General features: G+C 36.3%; 1 protein-coding gene across 2 annotated transcripts in view; it reads left to right on the top strand.

Moving 5' to 3' along the window:
- Nucleotides 1-13,946, top strand: part of EXOC5 (exocyst complex component 5) — a 24,810-nt gene extending 10,864 nt beyond the window's left edge. For both annotated transcript variants that reach the window (XM_026670210.2, XM_026670209.2), the window contains exons 6-18: nucleotides 2,256-2,284; nucleotides 2,388-2,497; nucleotides 3,759-3,803; nucleotides 4,083-4,223; nucleotides 5,244-5,326; nucleotides 6,579-6,788; nucleotides 8,174-8,321; nucleotides 9,011-9,119; nucleotides 9,705-9,825; nucleotides 11,063-11,149; nucleotides 11,426-11,534; nucleotides 13,134-13,349; nucleotides 13,579-13,946. In XM_026670210.2, coding sequence (XP_026525995.2) covers nucleotides 2,256-2,284; nucleotides 2,388-2,497; nucleotides 3,759-3,803; nucleotides 4,083-4,223; nucleotides 5,244-5,326; nucleotides 6,579-6,788; nucleotides 8,174-8,321; nucleotides 9,011-9,119; nucleotides 9,705-9,825; nucleotides 11,063-11,149; nucleotides 11,426-11,534; nucleotides 13,134-13,349; nucleotides 13,579-13,767 — 1,597 coding nt within the window. In that variant the 3' untranslated portion in view covers nucleotides 13,768-13,946. The remainder of the gene's footprint in view (nucleotides 1-2,255; nucleotides 2,285-2,387; nucleotides 2,498-3,758; nucleotides 3,804-4,082; nucleotides 4,224-5,243; nucleotides 5,327-6,578; nucleotides 6,789-8,173; nucleotides 8,322-9,010; nucleotides 9,120-9,704; nucleotides 9,826-11,062; nucleotides 11,150-11,425; nucleotides 11,535-13,133; nucleotides 13,350-13,578) is intronic.

Here is a 13,946-nt window from a genome sequence, read left to right as displayed (position 1 = left end):
TTTCAAATATAGTTTAATGTATAGTGCTTTACAGTAATGCATTTTGCAGGTTATCAAACTGTATTGTAAGCCACCCAGAGTCTCTTTGGATAGTGAGATGGGCAGTATATAAGTTTCATACATAAATTGTCAGATAAGTGAAGCAAAACCATCACATGTCATTCATTATGTTAGAACATCTGATGAAAAGCATTCTTAGCTGCAAGAGAATCCAGTGACAGAGTTGGAGGTACAATTTTCAAATTGAAAATTGAAAACCTGACCTTTGAAGTACAGGCCGCAAGTAGGCTGTAAACTGTCCCTAAAGCCCTGTTTTATGACTCTGAAGATCACCACCACCAAAGTTTGGCTGTGTTACTTCCTATCAAATCCAAATGGAAACGAATAAAATGTGTTAAAACTTCAAATAAGCTTAACGTATCTTGAACAGTAACCTCTCAATAATCATCTTGCTTAAAGTGATAGCATCCACTTATAAAACTTTGTTTTGTTTCTGCTATGTGCTTATGATCACAATTTCTATAAATATATATGTTTTTGAAAGCTGGAAATTTGCAAAAACGATGGCCTATCTTTCCTTTAGGAAGTATACAGCCTTTTTCAGAATAGGTTGACTTATACTCAACTGGGCAGATACTTCGTTTCATCTAGTTAGTATCTGGATATTGATGATACATCAGTCCATATTTTGAATGATATACCATGTGGCTTTTCATTAGTTAGAATATGAAATAAAATAAAGAATTTTATAGCATACATTTTATAAATCAGAGGAATAAGCAGTCAGCACCACCTTCTGGAAGTGATACATCCAACAAAATCTGTAAGGATCACATGGAGGATTTTGGGTGGGTGCATGGGGTTCAAGCCAAAAAAGAATTCCATTGACTTCCCAGAGCGGTTTTGGTTCCTGTGCAAAGTCTGAAGCTCTAGAGAAATGGACCTAGACAATGTGATTTTTATCTTCAGCACAATCTTGTAAGATAAACTGTGATTAACAATGACTGGCCGGAGAAGAAATTCAGCCTTGTCTTCCAAACTGTGTCTTATCACTGTTTTGTATACTTATGGGCTCTTCTTGAGGACGAGAAAGGATGCAGCATTCTTCCTGAAGTTAGTGTTTGTTTTCCACATATTTGGGTTTATTCTTACTTAGAAATTTCTTTTATTTCTGTTTATTAAGGAAGCTTTTCCATCATTCTGTTTGGATCTTAGCCTTAAAATAGCAATAGCATTTAGACTTACATACTGCTTCATAGTGTTTTTCAGCCCTCTCTAAGTGGTTTACATAGTCAGCATATTGCCCCCAACAATCTGGGTCCTCATTTTACCAATCTCGGAAGGATGGAAGGCTGAGTTAATCTTGAGCCAGTCAGGATCAAACTCCTGGCAATGGGCAGAGTTAGCCTGTAATATTAATTCTAGCCATTGTGCCACCACAGCCCTCCTCAAACCGTAGTGTGTAGACTGGTAGTAGAAGAAAAACCTCAGAATGTTTTAAATGATACAGATATAAAAGAGCTGCATTGGATAGGAACACAGGAAAGCTTGATATCAGTGACACTGCTAGAAACTGCAAATAAATACATAGCCATTGTACTACTTTCTTTTGGGATATGTAATATGCAAACCTCAAAAAGGAAGTAAGAAATAATAAGGAAAATAAATTACCATGATAGAAAAATAAAAAGCAATATAGCTAAATTTGGTCAGTGAGATCTTTTAAAAATATGTACAATTCTTATGCATCTACCAGCAGTATCACCATGCAAAAAGTAAGACCAGTTTTGCTGCTCTTAGGATTTGAATACTTGGAGACCTGAATCTTAGCATTATTGGCTAACACTTGGCTTTTCTTGTGAGTCTCTGGTTTGGTAATAATTGAAATGTGTTTTCTTTGGACCGGTGGTGAGCACTGGTTTATTTCATTATTTGTTTATTTTACAAATTTATACGACCACCCAACTCACACACAACAGGTTTATCTACTTCTCTTTGTATTTCATATGCTAGCTCAAAGTACTTGACAGGCAGTGTCCCTTAATCTTATTTTCTATAAGTATGTAATTATATGGTGTAAATGATCATGGCAGTCAATGTGTAATTTTTTAAAAAGCATTTTGCTTTGTTCTTGGTGTTAGATAGGTAAAATAAAAGCATTGCATCTAAAAAGTACACTGCATAAATGTCTCATGGTTGGAAGATTGTAATCCTAAGGCATGAGTTTTATTCATCCTTTTGTTTTTTCCCCACAGGTTTTCTGACGTAAAATCTAAAATAGCAAGTAAGATTGCATCTTTTAATGTTTTTGAAAATAATTCTGCTGCTGCCACTTAATCAACTGTGACATGTTATTTTACTTCTTTTATCCTCTTCCTTGAACTCAGGTAAGTACCATGACTTAGAGTGCCAACTAATCCAGGAGTTTACCAATGCACAAAGAAGGGGGCAAATCTACAGGATGAGAGAAGTAACTGCAGTTTTGCTACATTTTAAGGTAAGTAGTCTTATCTCTAAGGCTGTAGCGTTGGACACATTTACAGAATCTCTTTTGTAGTGTTTCCTTCTGATAAACTGTGTTTATATTGAAGCACATGAGTAGTTTGGACCCAGAATAAATCTTTCTTGATGCCATTTCCCCCCCAATAGAACTGTGCTAAAATACTTAGTCCCTATTGATTGATTGTATTTTAGTGAATATTTTTATTCCAGGAATGGTACTTTCTTTTGTTATCGCAATAATAACTGTTGGATTATTTCTTCATTAATTCCTTTCCAGCACTGGTATGAACCACATGGGGTGTCTTTCTAAAAAAAACCAAAAAACTCTTCCTCTAATAATCAATCTCTTCTCTATGTCTCATCTTGATCAGTGCAATTGATAGAAACTGTTTGAGTCAGACATTTGTGTGCAAGTTCAGATTGATAGCTGACTTTATAGACAGAGTTAGAACTTTCCTTCTGTGCTACACAAACTGAGCCTGTTCTGCATGTGCTTATAAGTGCTTGTGTAACAGCTCAGTGACTATGACTAAGTGGGATTAGGAGCAATAAGGATATTTAGAAGTATACTTTGATTCTGGGTGCCGTGGCGGTTCAGTTTTTAAGACGCTGGGCTTGTCACCTGGAAAACTGACAGCCCAGGTTTGAAATCTGAACACTATGCAATGGGGTGAGCTCCTCTCCTCTCCTCATCCCATCTCCCAGTAACCTGGGAGTTCGAAAGCATACAAGTGCAAGTAGATAAATAGGTACTACTCTTATGGGAAGATAGCAGCATTCTGTGACATTTTGCTGGGCATATGACCATGGAAATGTTTTTGAACAGCACTGGTTCAATGGCCTGGGAATGGAGATGAGCACCGCCTCCTATAGTCCACAACTACTAACGCAGTAAAATCCACAAGGACTCCTTTTTTCATTGTGACCTTATATATCACAAGCTGAAAAAGATTGGTATTCTTGGTATTAAAATTCTCATCTGAATGAACAGGTCTATTGCTATTGATTCAACTCAGGAGACTATGGCTCTGAGAGGCTATTGAATTGGGGAAATTAAATAGAGTAAAATGGATAGTAGATAAATGGCTTCATTTGATGACCAACATTTTAGTTGATTCTGTTGTCATTTGAGAGACTAAAAAAAGAAAGAAGCCAGAAAGGTACATATTTTCTACCTATTGTTTTTTTTAATTAATGTCAAACAATAACTACTTTGAATATTTAACTTCATTGCAGAATCTTTTTTTCTCCCATAGGGCTATTCCCACTGTGTCGATGTGTATATAAAACAGTGCCAAGAGGTAAGGCTTTGGGTTAAATATTATGTTGTGTTTATATTTATGTGAAATATCTATACCAATGGTTCTCAACTTGTGGTCCATGGAGGTCTGTGAATGCTTGAAGAAATGTTATGACTTAAATCTTGAGTTAAGTCTTTGGGGTCTGTGGCTGTGGTCCATGACCACAACAAGTATTTAAAAGGGGGTCTGTGGTGAAGAAAAGGTTGAGAACCACTGGCCTATACAATAGATACAAATATCTTAATGTAGAAACTCTCTTCTAATTTTTCTGTGATTCAGGGTGCCTATTTGAGAAATGATATTTTTGAAGATACAGCCATTCTGTGCCAGAATGTGAATAAACAAGTTGGAGATATATTTAGTAGTCCAGAGACTGTAATGGCCAAACTTATTCAGAATATCTTTGAAATTAGACTTCAGGTAACTTACATTTGTTCTATATTTTTAAAGCTACTTGCCAATATAATGTTAACTTTTTTTTTGTAACTATAACTTTACTTGTACCAAATGGCAAGAAAGTATTATGTATGGTTGGTGGCCTATGCCAGTCTTTCCCAAACCTTTCTCTCCATTTGACATGGACATTGTCTGATAATGGACATGATGACTTGGAATAATGGGAGTTGAAGTCCCAGATACCTAGAAAATCTCCCATTGAAGAAAGCTGTACATGCCTGGTCCTTTCCACATGCATGCTTTCTCTTGATTCAAGCTTTTGTTTTCCAGTGTTGGATGGTTCACCCAATCGGTGGTTCCTAGTTGTGCATGGACATTCTCTTACAGCAGAGGATCTTTAAGGGCATGATTAGGAGAAGACTCTGGAATGTTTTATATTTAAAACCTGAATGCTACTTCAGACAACTATCTAGGGATCTCGAGATGCTTTTTTTATTGTTGCTTATACTTAGTTTTATTTCCTGTTATTCCTCTGCTTAGGAGATGTTTTGCTTTATGTTTGGATTCTTGGATTTTCTGTCTAGCTATATCTATAAGCATAGGGAAAGAGAAAGAATGCATAAGAAGACTAAAACCAAATGCTTCTGATAATGCTCTGCCTTCTTGTACTTAAAATTAGAGAACAGCATGTCAAAGCATTGGTATTTCTTTTGTAATGAATGAAAATGATTTGTTTAATATATGAAGTCCATATGGGGAAAATAATGCAAAGGGTATCCGCATGTCTATATTTGTTTTCTTTTTTTATCCTCTCCCTCTCCTACCTAGGCTTTGGAACAAATTGGATAACAATGGTTAGGTTACACTGAAAAGACAAAATTCAAACAATTGCAGAAATGTGCTGCGAATGGGTGCAATGTCATGTTGCCACTGATTGTGATGGAAATTTCATAACTGAATTAAACTGCATTGAATATATATTAGGTATTTGTATTCTTAATGGAAAGGAAAGAAATAATAAAATGCTGGCCTTTACTTTCATAGAGTTATATAAAAGACCAGTTAGAAGAACATAAGAAATCGGATGCAGAGCAATATCTTCAGAGTCTTTATGACCTGTACACAAGGTTGGTTCTCTTTTAAATAACTTAAGGAATAAAGCTCTAAGAGGCCCAGGGTTGGTCTTCTCATTTGATTTATCCTTCTGCAGTTCTGTGTAGATTCTGTCATTTTTTGAAATTATGGATTTTTCATTATACTAGATTGCATTAATTTATATAGTAATGTAGAGAAGCTAGAGTGAAAATGATTGCACCAGGTCTGTTTATGTGTGTAATACTAGGGCGGAATTTGTTTTAACCATAAGTTGCTTTAAAAAAAAAACACAGGATCATGATGGAATTATTTTTACACATAAGCAAATTAATTATGGGTTTTCCAGCCAATTTCTGCTTTCATTGCTTAATATATTTTTTGGACCCAAAATAGTTCAGATGAGCATTAAAAAAAAAACAGGAATAGGTTCTGGATTCAGAGATTAAAAAAAAAGGCATGAAAGCAAGCCCAGATTCTTAAATCAACAGTAAGCTATGTGTTCAAATTATGATTTGTTTCAAAAAAGTAAACAGTGATTTGTATGGGCTTGGAATTATATGAAGCTAGAAACAAGGTACATTATGGCTTAACATTATGTGTAAAACCTGTTTTTACTCTCATTTCCGACATAAAATTTAGTGCCTGCCTGCTGATAAAAGTGCTAACCTTTGTGTTAAGTCAACCCAGAGTGCGGGAAACTGCTTGAATAGCGAGCTATTCTTATGTGAGACAAATACAAGTCAGTTGGGAAGAATTGGTTTTGGCATTCCATAAGGGAATGTAAAAAAGATTGATTAAAGATCTCTTGTTCTTACTAGGAGATTTTCTAGTAATCTCTAATTCAGTTAACTGCTAAGGTCCATGTTTGCTTATTGGTAGATCTCCGAGTGATTTCCAGTAGGTCAGCAAGGATTTCTGACTTCCAGTTGTTTTAACAATACCTGTAACAAAATGACACCCCCGCTCCCACCCTCAATTACTTTACAGAAGGGAATTGTAGTGTTTTTGTGTGAAAGGGCTATGAGCTGTGTTCATTTCTCATAATCAAAAGAAATTCCTGGGCTGAGAATTCTTTAATTTTAAGTGTTTGTCTTTTGCTCTAAGCCCCAGCTGCTGGATCTCGGGGTTCTAGATAAAATAGGCTTGAGGTCTGCCTACTTCCATAGGTGCATTCTGACTCCTTACTGTGCCCCCTAAGAAGTGAACGTTTATAGATGTTATACCTGTATTTTACCTCCTGCAACTACATTGTTTTCTTCTCTTGCTCCTGGCCTTAACATAAAGGACTACTAATCTTTCAAGCAAATTGATGGAGTTTAACTTGGGCACTGATAAGCAGACTTTCCTGTCTAAGCTTATCAAATCCATCTTTGTTTCTTATTTGGAGAATTACATTGAGGTGGAAATTGGTTATTTGAGAAGCAGGAGCTCCATGATTCTGCAGCGCTATTATGATTCCAAAAATCACCAGAAGAGAGCTATTGGAGGTGGAGGGTAAGTACTACTTTTTAATCTTTTTATTGTTGTCTTACATACTTGTAAAATTTGCAGCATGTATAAACTTCTTTAAGTTTGCATACCTTGTTTAAAATGTGTGCATAATGCTTACGTTATATAATGACAGTTACTGAATGATTATGTACCATCAAGCTGGTGTCATCAGGCATTTCCTTTTCCATGTAGGAATCTATGTTGGATAATCTTAAATATTATTTTACTAGTATGTAAATTAAGGATATTAGTTAGATCTCCTTCCGTATAGTTATAAAGACTGACCTCTTCCAGGCTGTTGGCTCCTGAGTCATTTTCCAGATTTCTTGGCATAGTTTGGTTAGCAGGTTTTACTGCTTTTTATTCTGTTGCTTGCCATGTTTTGATAGATACTCTATCAATTCCATAGCCTTCCAACTCTGTAAAGGTTGCATTGCTGATATAATTTTGTCTTACAGTACTAAAGATTCCTGTTACAAGGGTATATCTTCTAAGGTACCTTAGAAATCGACATCTCTGGTAAAAAAATTCAGTGAACCCAGTCAATCTTTTTTTTGTTTTGTTTAATCTTTGAAGACGTTAGCTACAAAACCAGCCTGAAAATCTGTAATGATCTGTGATGTGACCATAAATGTCCCAACAGGGGTAACAGTGTGATCTCTTTGAAGGTTTCTATTTTGCCTATTCTAAAAATCCTTAGAAGAGGCAACAGGAAATAAATAGAATCTTTAATATATTGGCATATTAGCTACTGTAGTGTATCCATGCCTTTTAAAATGCAAACTATTTAATGCACATTGCAGGTACAGATTTTGTCCAGCAATTGATATGTTAGAGGAAATGAATTTCCACATTCCCATGATGCTTTTTGTCATAGAAAAGGTGGTGATTTAACAGAATGCATACAAAGCATCTCTATTACAATTGTGTCTTTTACCGAACTGCACAATCAGGATCAGCTTCTAAAACAGCTATGTGAGCCTGGAAAAAGGCTCTACAACTGCTTTAGTGATTGAAAATGCATGTGCTCCCATAGATTTTTTTTTTAAAGAAGTTCTCCGGTTTTAGCACTTACCTCTTCATGAATATCTTTGATTCTGCCGGAACATCTTGAATTTTCTTCTGAATGACTGTATGTCTCCAGCCATAGAGGGTGCTCTTGATCAGTGTTGTGGATTTTGGTGCATTACAGAGAAAAGTGGTTGTTTTTTAAAGGAAGTATATGTCAAATAATGTCATTAAAAAAAGAAGCCCTTTTCTCCCAGTAGAAGGGTATTTGTTTGTTACATTTAATACGTAAATTTGTAGTTCATAATACTTGAAAAATTAATCAGAGAAAAATCTAACTTCAGTTAATAATCCTATCTGGGGCATTTCTTTTTTTTTAGCATTCAAGACCTCAAAGAGAGAATACGACAGCGAACCAACCTGCCTTTAGGCCCAAGCATTGATACCCATGGTGAAACTTTCTTGTCCCAGGATGTTGTGGTTAATTTATTACAAGAAACCAAGCAAGCTTTTGAAAGGTGTCATAGGGTGTGTATATGCATAATATAGAGCTTCCTAGCTATTACATATTAGAATACTCATGTAAACAATATACACTTATTGGTTAACTATAATTCAGCTGCTAAAATATCTTGGTTTTATGCTATCTTTATGAGTTATTTAAAGTAGAAAAAGTAATAGATAATTTCATGAATTGATAATATATCACAACTTTTAGGGAAATTGAAGGGCCTGGATAACATTGCAGAAAACTATTGCTTATTGTTAAGGTCCCCGCAATATGTGTGTGCTCTCTATTTTGTGTAGGTTGAGTCTGGATCCCAAAGACCATCCTGGAATTTAGGTATTCCAGCATTTTAATTTGCCTTTTAACATATTTCAAAGATAAAATTACACCTGTTTGTGAAAAACAGATGAACAAGAGAGGAACAAGAAATATTTCTTTATAAAAGTACGACAGATTGTCCAGAACAAGAAAGGAAGTATAAGAAGAGCAATATTGGAGGCTTATTAGATATATCTCAACTTGTCTGCAAATTAGAATATAGCTAACACAAGAGTGGAAACGATTTCAGATCATCACTAGCAAGAACGTGATATGTGAATGTTGAGCTATGTTTCCACAATTACACTTGTTTGAAAGTAGTCATATAAATATGCTTGCAGATGATTTCTTGCTAGACAGATGATGAAGTTGATGTTTTTCATTTTTAAAGCTTTCGGATCCTTCTGATTTGCCGAAGAATGCTTTCAGGATTTTCTCTTTGCTTGTGGATTTCTTGTGTATTGAGCATATTGATTATGCTGTGGAAACTGGGCTGGCTGGTAAGTCTATTTCTGTTTTACATTGTGGGACAAGTATGATGATTGGTAGAAGTAAATTTATAAGCAATAGCAAAAATGAAATATAAAATTATATATTTTAAAAGTTTTTAAAGGATCATTTAATTCCATAATACATTTTATTGGTTCTAAATAGGCAACTTGTTTAAATATTAGGCCTGTGCATGCTTTAAAATGATTCAGAAAATGTACTTCAGAGCTAGTAAAAATACAAAACCTCTGTATTATTCATTGAACCTACCTTTCTTTAGATTTCCATATGATTCTGAAAAAAAAGACGTGGCTGCTTTAAGAGTTGCATTAACTTGAGAGAATCAACTCTTGAAAACAATCACAATGTCCTTTGGGCTTACATGAAAGCACCTTTTTTCTGAATCATTTTCAAAGCATGTGCAGTCCTTACAGATAACCTTTGCAAAACAAATAATCCTTCTTAATATGCTTGATAAATTTGTCCTAAGATCAGTTGTATAATTATTACTCATGATTCCTGATAGACTGTTAATTGGATTTTTTTTCTTAGTCCCAGTGAAATTTTAACATGTTGACATTTCATTTCAATTTTAGGTATTCCATCTCCAGATGCCAAGCATGCAAATCTTTATTTCCTGGATATTGTAAATCAGGCTAATACCATTTTTCATCTTTTTGATAAGCAGTTCAATGACCATCTGATGCCGTTGGTGAGGTAGGTCATTTATTGTATCCTCATGCCAAAAACCACATGGAATTTGGGTTCTGACTCATAAATATTGATTCTCTCAAAATCTTCCTGAATAAAGCCATATTAGAAGTGCAGAGACTTGATTTAAATAACCTCAGTCTAATCATTTTGTATTAATGGCTTCCCTTGTAATAGATCAGCGTTCCTTTTGGAAGCCTGTCTTTCTTCACTTCATACCAGTGTTTAGATTTTTTAAATAAATAATAAAGCTAGTGCTGGTTTAACCATGGACATGTTTATGCACTTTGCTAACGTTGGCTAGTTTGAGAAACGGAATGTTGAACCTAAACAGGCCTCTGATATGATCTAGCACAGGGGTGTCAAACTCGCAGCCTGTGGGCCAGATGTGTCACACTCTGGCCACACTTATCCCTGTTTTAGCCAAGAGGGAAAAAGTCATGATACGTCAGTGGTGGTATTCAGCCGGTTCGCACCTCTTCGGGCAAACCGGTAGCAAGGATTTGTCATGGGTCACCGAACCGGTAGTAACTTCTGGCTGGCCATGCCCCCAACCTGGTCACCCGGTCGCTGCTCGCTTGCACCGCCTGCCCGATGCTTGCCCACCCACTCACTCCTTAAGGTATTTCCTATGAACAGCTGTGCCGGGATTCCCCTCGCTTCTTATGCTTCGCCTTGATTTTTGCCTTCCTGGGCCCCAAGGAAGCTTCCTGGGAGCAACCCCCCCCCCCACAAGGCTCCTCTGAAGCCAGGAAGGCCCCAAAAGCAGGGTGGGGAGGTGGGAGTGCTGCTGCTGCAAAAAAGCCATGCCCACCCAATCACATGACCACACCCACCTAGCCACACCCACCTAGCCACATCCACAGAACTGGTAGTAAAAAAATTTGAATTCCACCACTGCGATACGTCACATGACAACAACGTGATGCAGTGAATTTGACACCCCTGATCTGCAGGATTCCTCTTAGATTCTGAAAATATGTAATAGTTTTCTGTATTTGTCTGCATCTTGTATTAGTTTGGATTCCCTTGAATTCCCAAGTTACCCCTTTCACATCAGTTGCCTTGTTCTGTATATAATTTTGACATGAAAGCTTATTTTCTGTGAAAGGCTGGTAAAAGGGAGATGAGCTAGAAAATCCTTGCACATGTTAAGTGCTTGGAATGTCCAGGTTGTTTGCAGTTGATGCATGCATTATAATAGATGGTTGGTATTAACTGTCCGTTTTTTAATTTATCACAGCTCTTCTCCTAAGCTTTCTGAATGTCTTCAGAAGAAAAAGGATATCACAGAACAAATGGAGGTGAAATTGGATATGGGCATAGATAGGCAAGTTAAGTTTTCATATTTTAGTTTCTCTTTTATTTTGCCCATTATTGTATTAATGTATTAACCACAGGATTAAATATATTTTTAAGAATTCATCACAAGAAGTATATTAAATAGTAAATAATGAAAACAATAATTTGGCAGTCTAGTGCTGCAATTTCATGAAAATAGAAAATGCATGTGCATTTCATTGCAATTTATGAAGCTCACACAGTAACTTTGTAAAATTTAAAATGCTCTTTCTAAAACTTACAACCTAGTACTTTGATTTTGAAGGACACTAAATTGCATGATTGGACAGATGAAGCACATCTTAGGAGCTGAACAAAAGAAGACTGATTTCAAACCAGAAGACGAGAACAATGTTCTGATTCAGTACACTAATGTGAGTAACTATATATAGCTTAGTAAGTGACAAGTGGCACAGCAAGTAATTGGGTTGCTGCTGGTACTCTCCTACAGTTAACTGTGCCGGGTTACATTGTATATCTTTGCTTAATAGTAAAATTTTCTTCCACTTATATATGAATTCGGATGTAGTTTTTTGTGTGATTTAAGCTGGGGAGAATAGTAGCATTTCCTTATACAGTATGTTCAGTGTTAATATAGAAATATTTCTTAGACCAATTGTATTTCTTTAAATAATTTAGATTTTCTGCAAGAAGTCTATATCCTCTATATATTTGCCATCATGATTGAACACTTATCTACCACCAGCAGTCAATCTACCCATTCTGTAGAATAATGTATTCTGCATTTCAGCTATAACAGGGCATATACAGAAAGCAAGAGTGAAAATGTTCACATCCCTTTTCTGAGAGCATAAACGACAGAGTTAGAACTCTGTGTTGCTGTCATCAGATCCAAAATCTATTAAACTCAGATCATGTACAATCTTGTATTATATATTAGTTGTAGAGTTGTTTTTCTTAGCATTTTTTCCTGCCTAGTTGCAAAGCCTGCTTGTTTTCCCACCATGCTTTTCTAATTCTTACAGCAAATCAGCCAACAAATGATTTTGTTTATCAGCTGGATTGTTGCAGAGCCTGGTGCTGATGGGGCATTATTGGCCTAAGGTCACCTGGTAATTTGTCTGCCTCAGTGAAGACTAAAACCTAGGTCTCCTTGCTCCTAGTGCAGCACCTGCCATGCTATTGGTTCTCATATTTGGTATAAGATACTTTATATTAATTATGCCTAAATTAAGAGAGCCAGTTTGATGTAACATTTGCCTTAGTCGTGAAGCCCATCAGGAGACATTGGGCCAGACATTTTTTTTTAACCCTAAGAAGAAGGAGGCAAACCACTTCCCAAAAACCTTGCCAAGAACACTGTAGGGACTAGTTCTCATAATTGCCAGGAGTCAGAAACTGAACCGAAGGAATGAATAATAACAATTTATTTTTATTGGAATTCAAATCTCCTTTGTCTATTCCACAGAGTAAATGTAGAATGATGCTGACATTAGTCAATTATACTATAATTGTTTGAAGGTTATAGGTTGGTGGGTATGTGTGATTATTTTCTCATATTAATTTTACTAAAAGATTCACTTTTAGTAAAAAAAATGTGTATGTTAGAGAGGAGCAGAGTGATTTATAAATAATAAACTATATAATGGGTAAGATATTCAAGGCAACATAGATCTTTTCAACAATGTGACTGGAAAATTAATACAATTTCAATGATGGATGTCCAAAATAGACTGCAATGTAGTTACTTCAGGTAGTAACTGGACTACCAAGGTTTTTCTACGTAAACAAGCTGCTATCCATTGCAAAGGCTTAAACTCTTTCAGCAAAAAAGAGGTGGAAAGAATTTCATGTTCTGGGGGGGGAAAACCATCTGAAAGTAATATATTAGGTACTTTCACTGAATGAAAGTTGGTACCCTAGGAATATCCCAGAGTGTCTCCTCTCATCCATTTTGTAGCTTTCATATCAAGATGAATCTTTTCTCCTTGACATCCTTGTTTATGTGACAGGCCTGTGTCAAAGTCTGTGCCTATGTTAGAAAGCAACTGGAAAAGATCAGGAATTCTATGGATGGCAAGAATGTGGACAGTGTTCTGATGGAGTTTGGTGTTCGTTTCCATCGCCTTATTTATGAGCATCTACAGCAATATTCCTACAGCTGCATGGGTGGCATGTTGGCAATCTGTGATGTGGCTGAATACAGAAAGTGTGCCAAAGAGTTCAAGGTGAGTATTGGCTATTATTGCAGGTACAGTCTGAGATATAGCTGGCATACATATGCTGTGGTGTTAGATTGACCTGTCTCTCAGATTTGTCGTACCTCTGAACAAGATGACAAAAAATATTGCATTAAGAAATATGTAAATAATGGTTAATAATGTTTAAGCTGACTTTCTGAAAAGTACCCCTTGATGTTTATACTGAATGTTGCTTTGCTTTTCCCGGTTGTCACAGGTTGCGTTGGTATTGCAGCTTTTTGACACGCTACATTCCCTTTGCAACCTCCTGGTTGTAGCCCCAGATAACTTGAAGCAGGTCTGCTCAGGAGAGCAGCTGGCTATTTTAGAGAAGAATATTCTCCATTCCTTTGTACAGCTCCGCTTTGACTACCGATCTGCTCGTCTTGGTCGCCACTTCAGCTGAGCACGCAGAAGAAGGAAACCAAGCATTCACAAGGACTTGGTTTATCAGCAACACGAGAGAGTGGCTTTTCAGTGAAGGAGGTTGCTTGGACGAACAAACTGTCATAACTAAATTGATCTTTACCACTGTCCTGTTTTCATCTCGCTTCTGGAATAAATAATCTTATCAGGTTCCTCCTA

Source organism: Notechis scutatus, chromosome 1 (genome assembly GCF_049901735.1).
Source record: "Notechis scutatus isolate UNSWTSFEM ecotype Mainland chromosome 1, rNotScu1.2, whole genome shotgun sequence".
Classification (NCBI taxonomy): Eukaryota; Metazoa; Chordata; class Lepidosauria; order Squamata; family Elapidae; genus Notechis; species Notechis scutatus.
The sequence above is the reverse complement of the archived record's forward strand: the minus strand, read 5'-3'. Positions and strand labels throughout refer to the sequence as shown.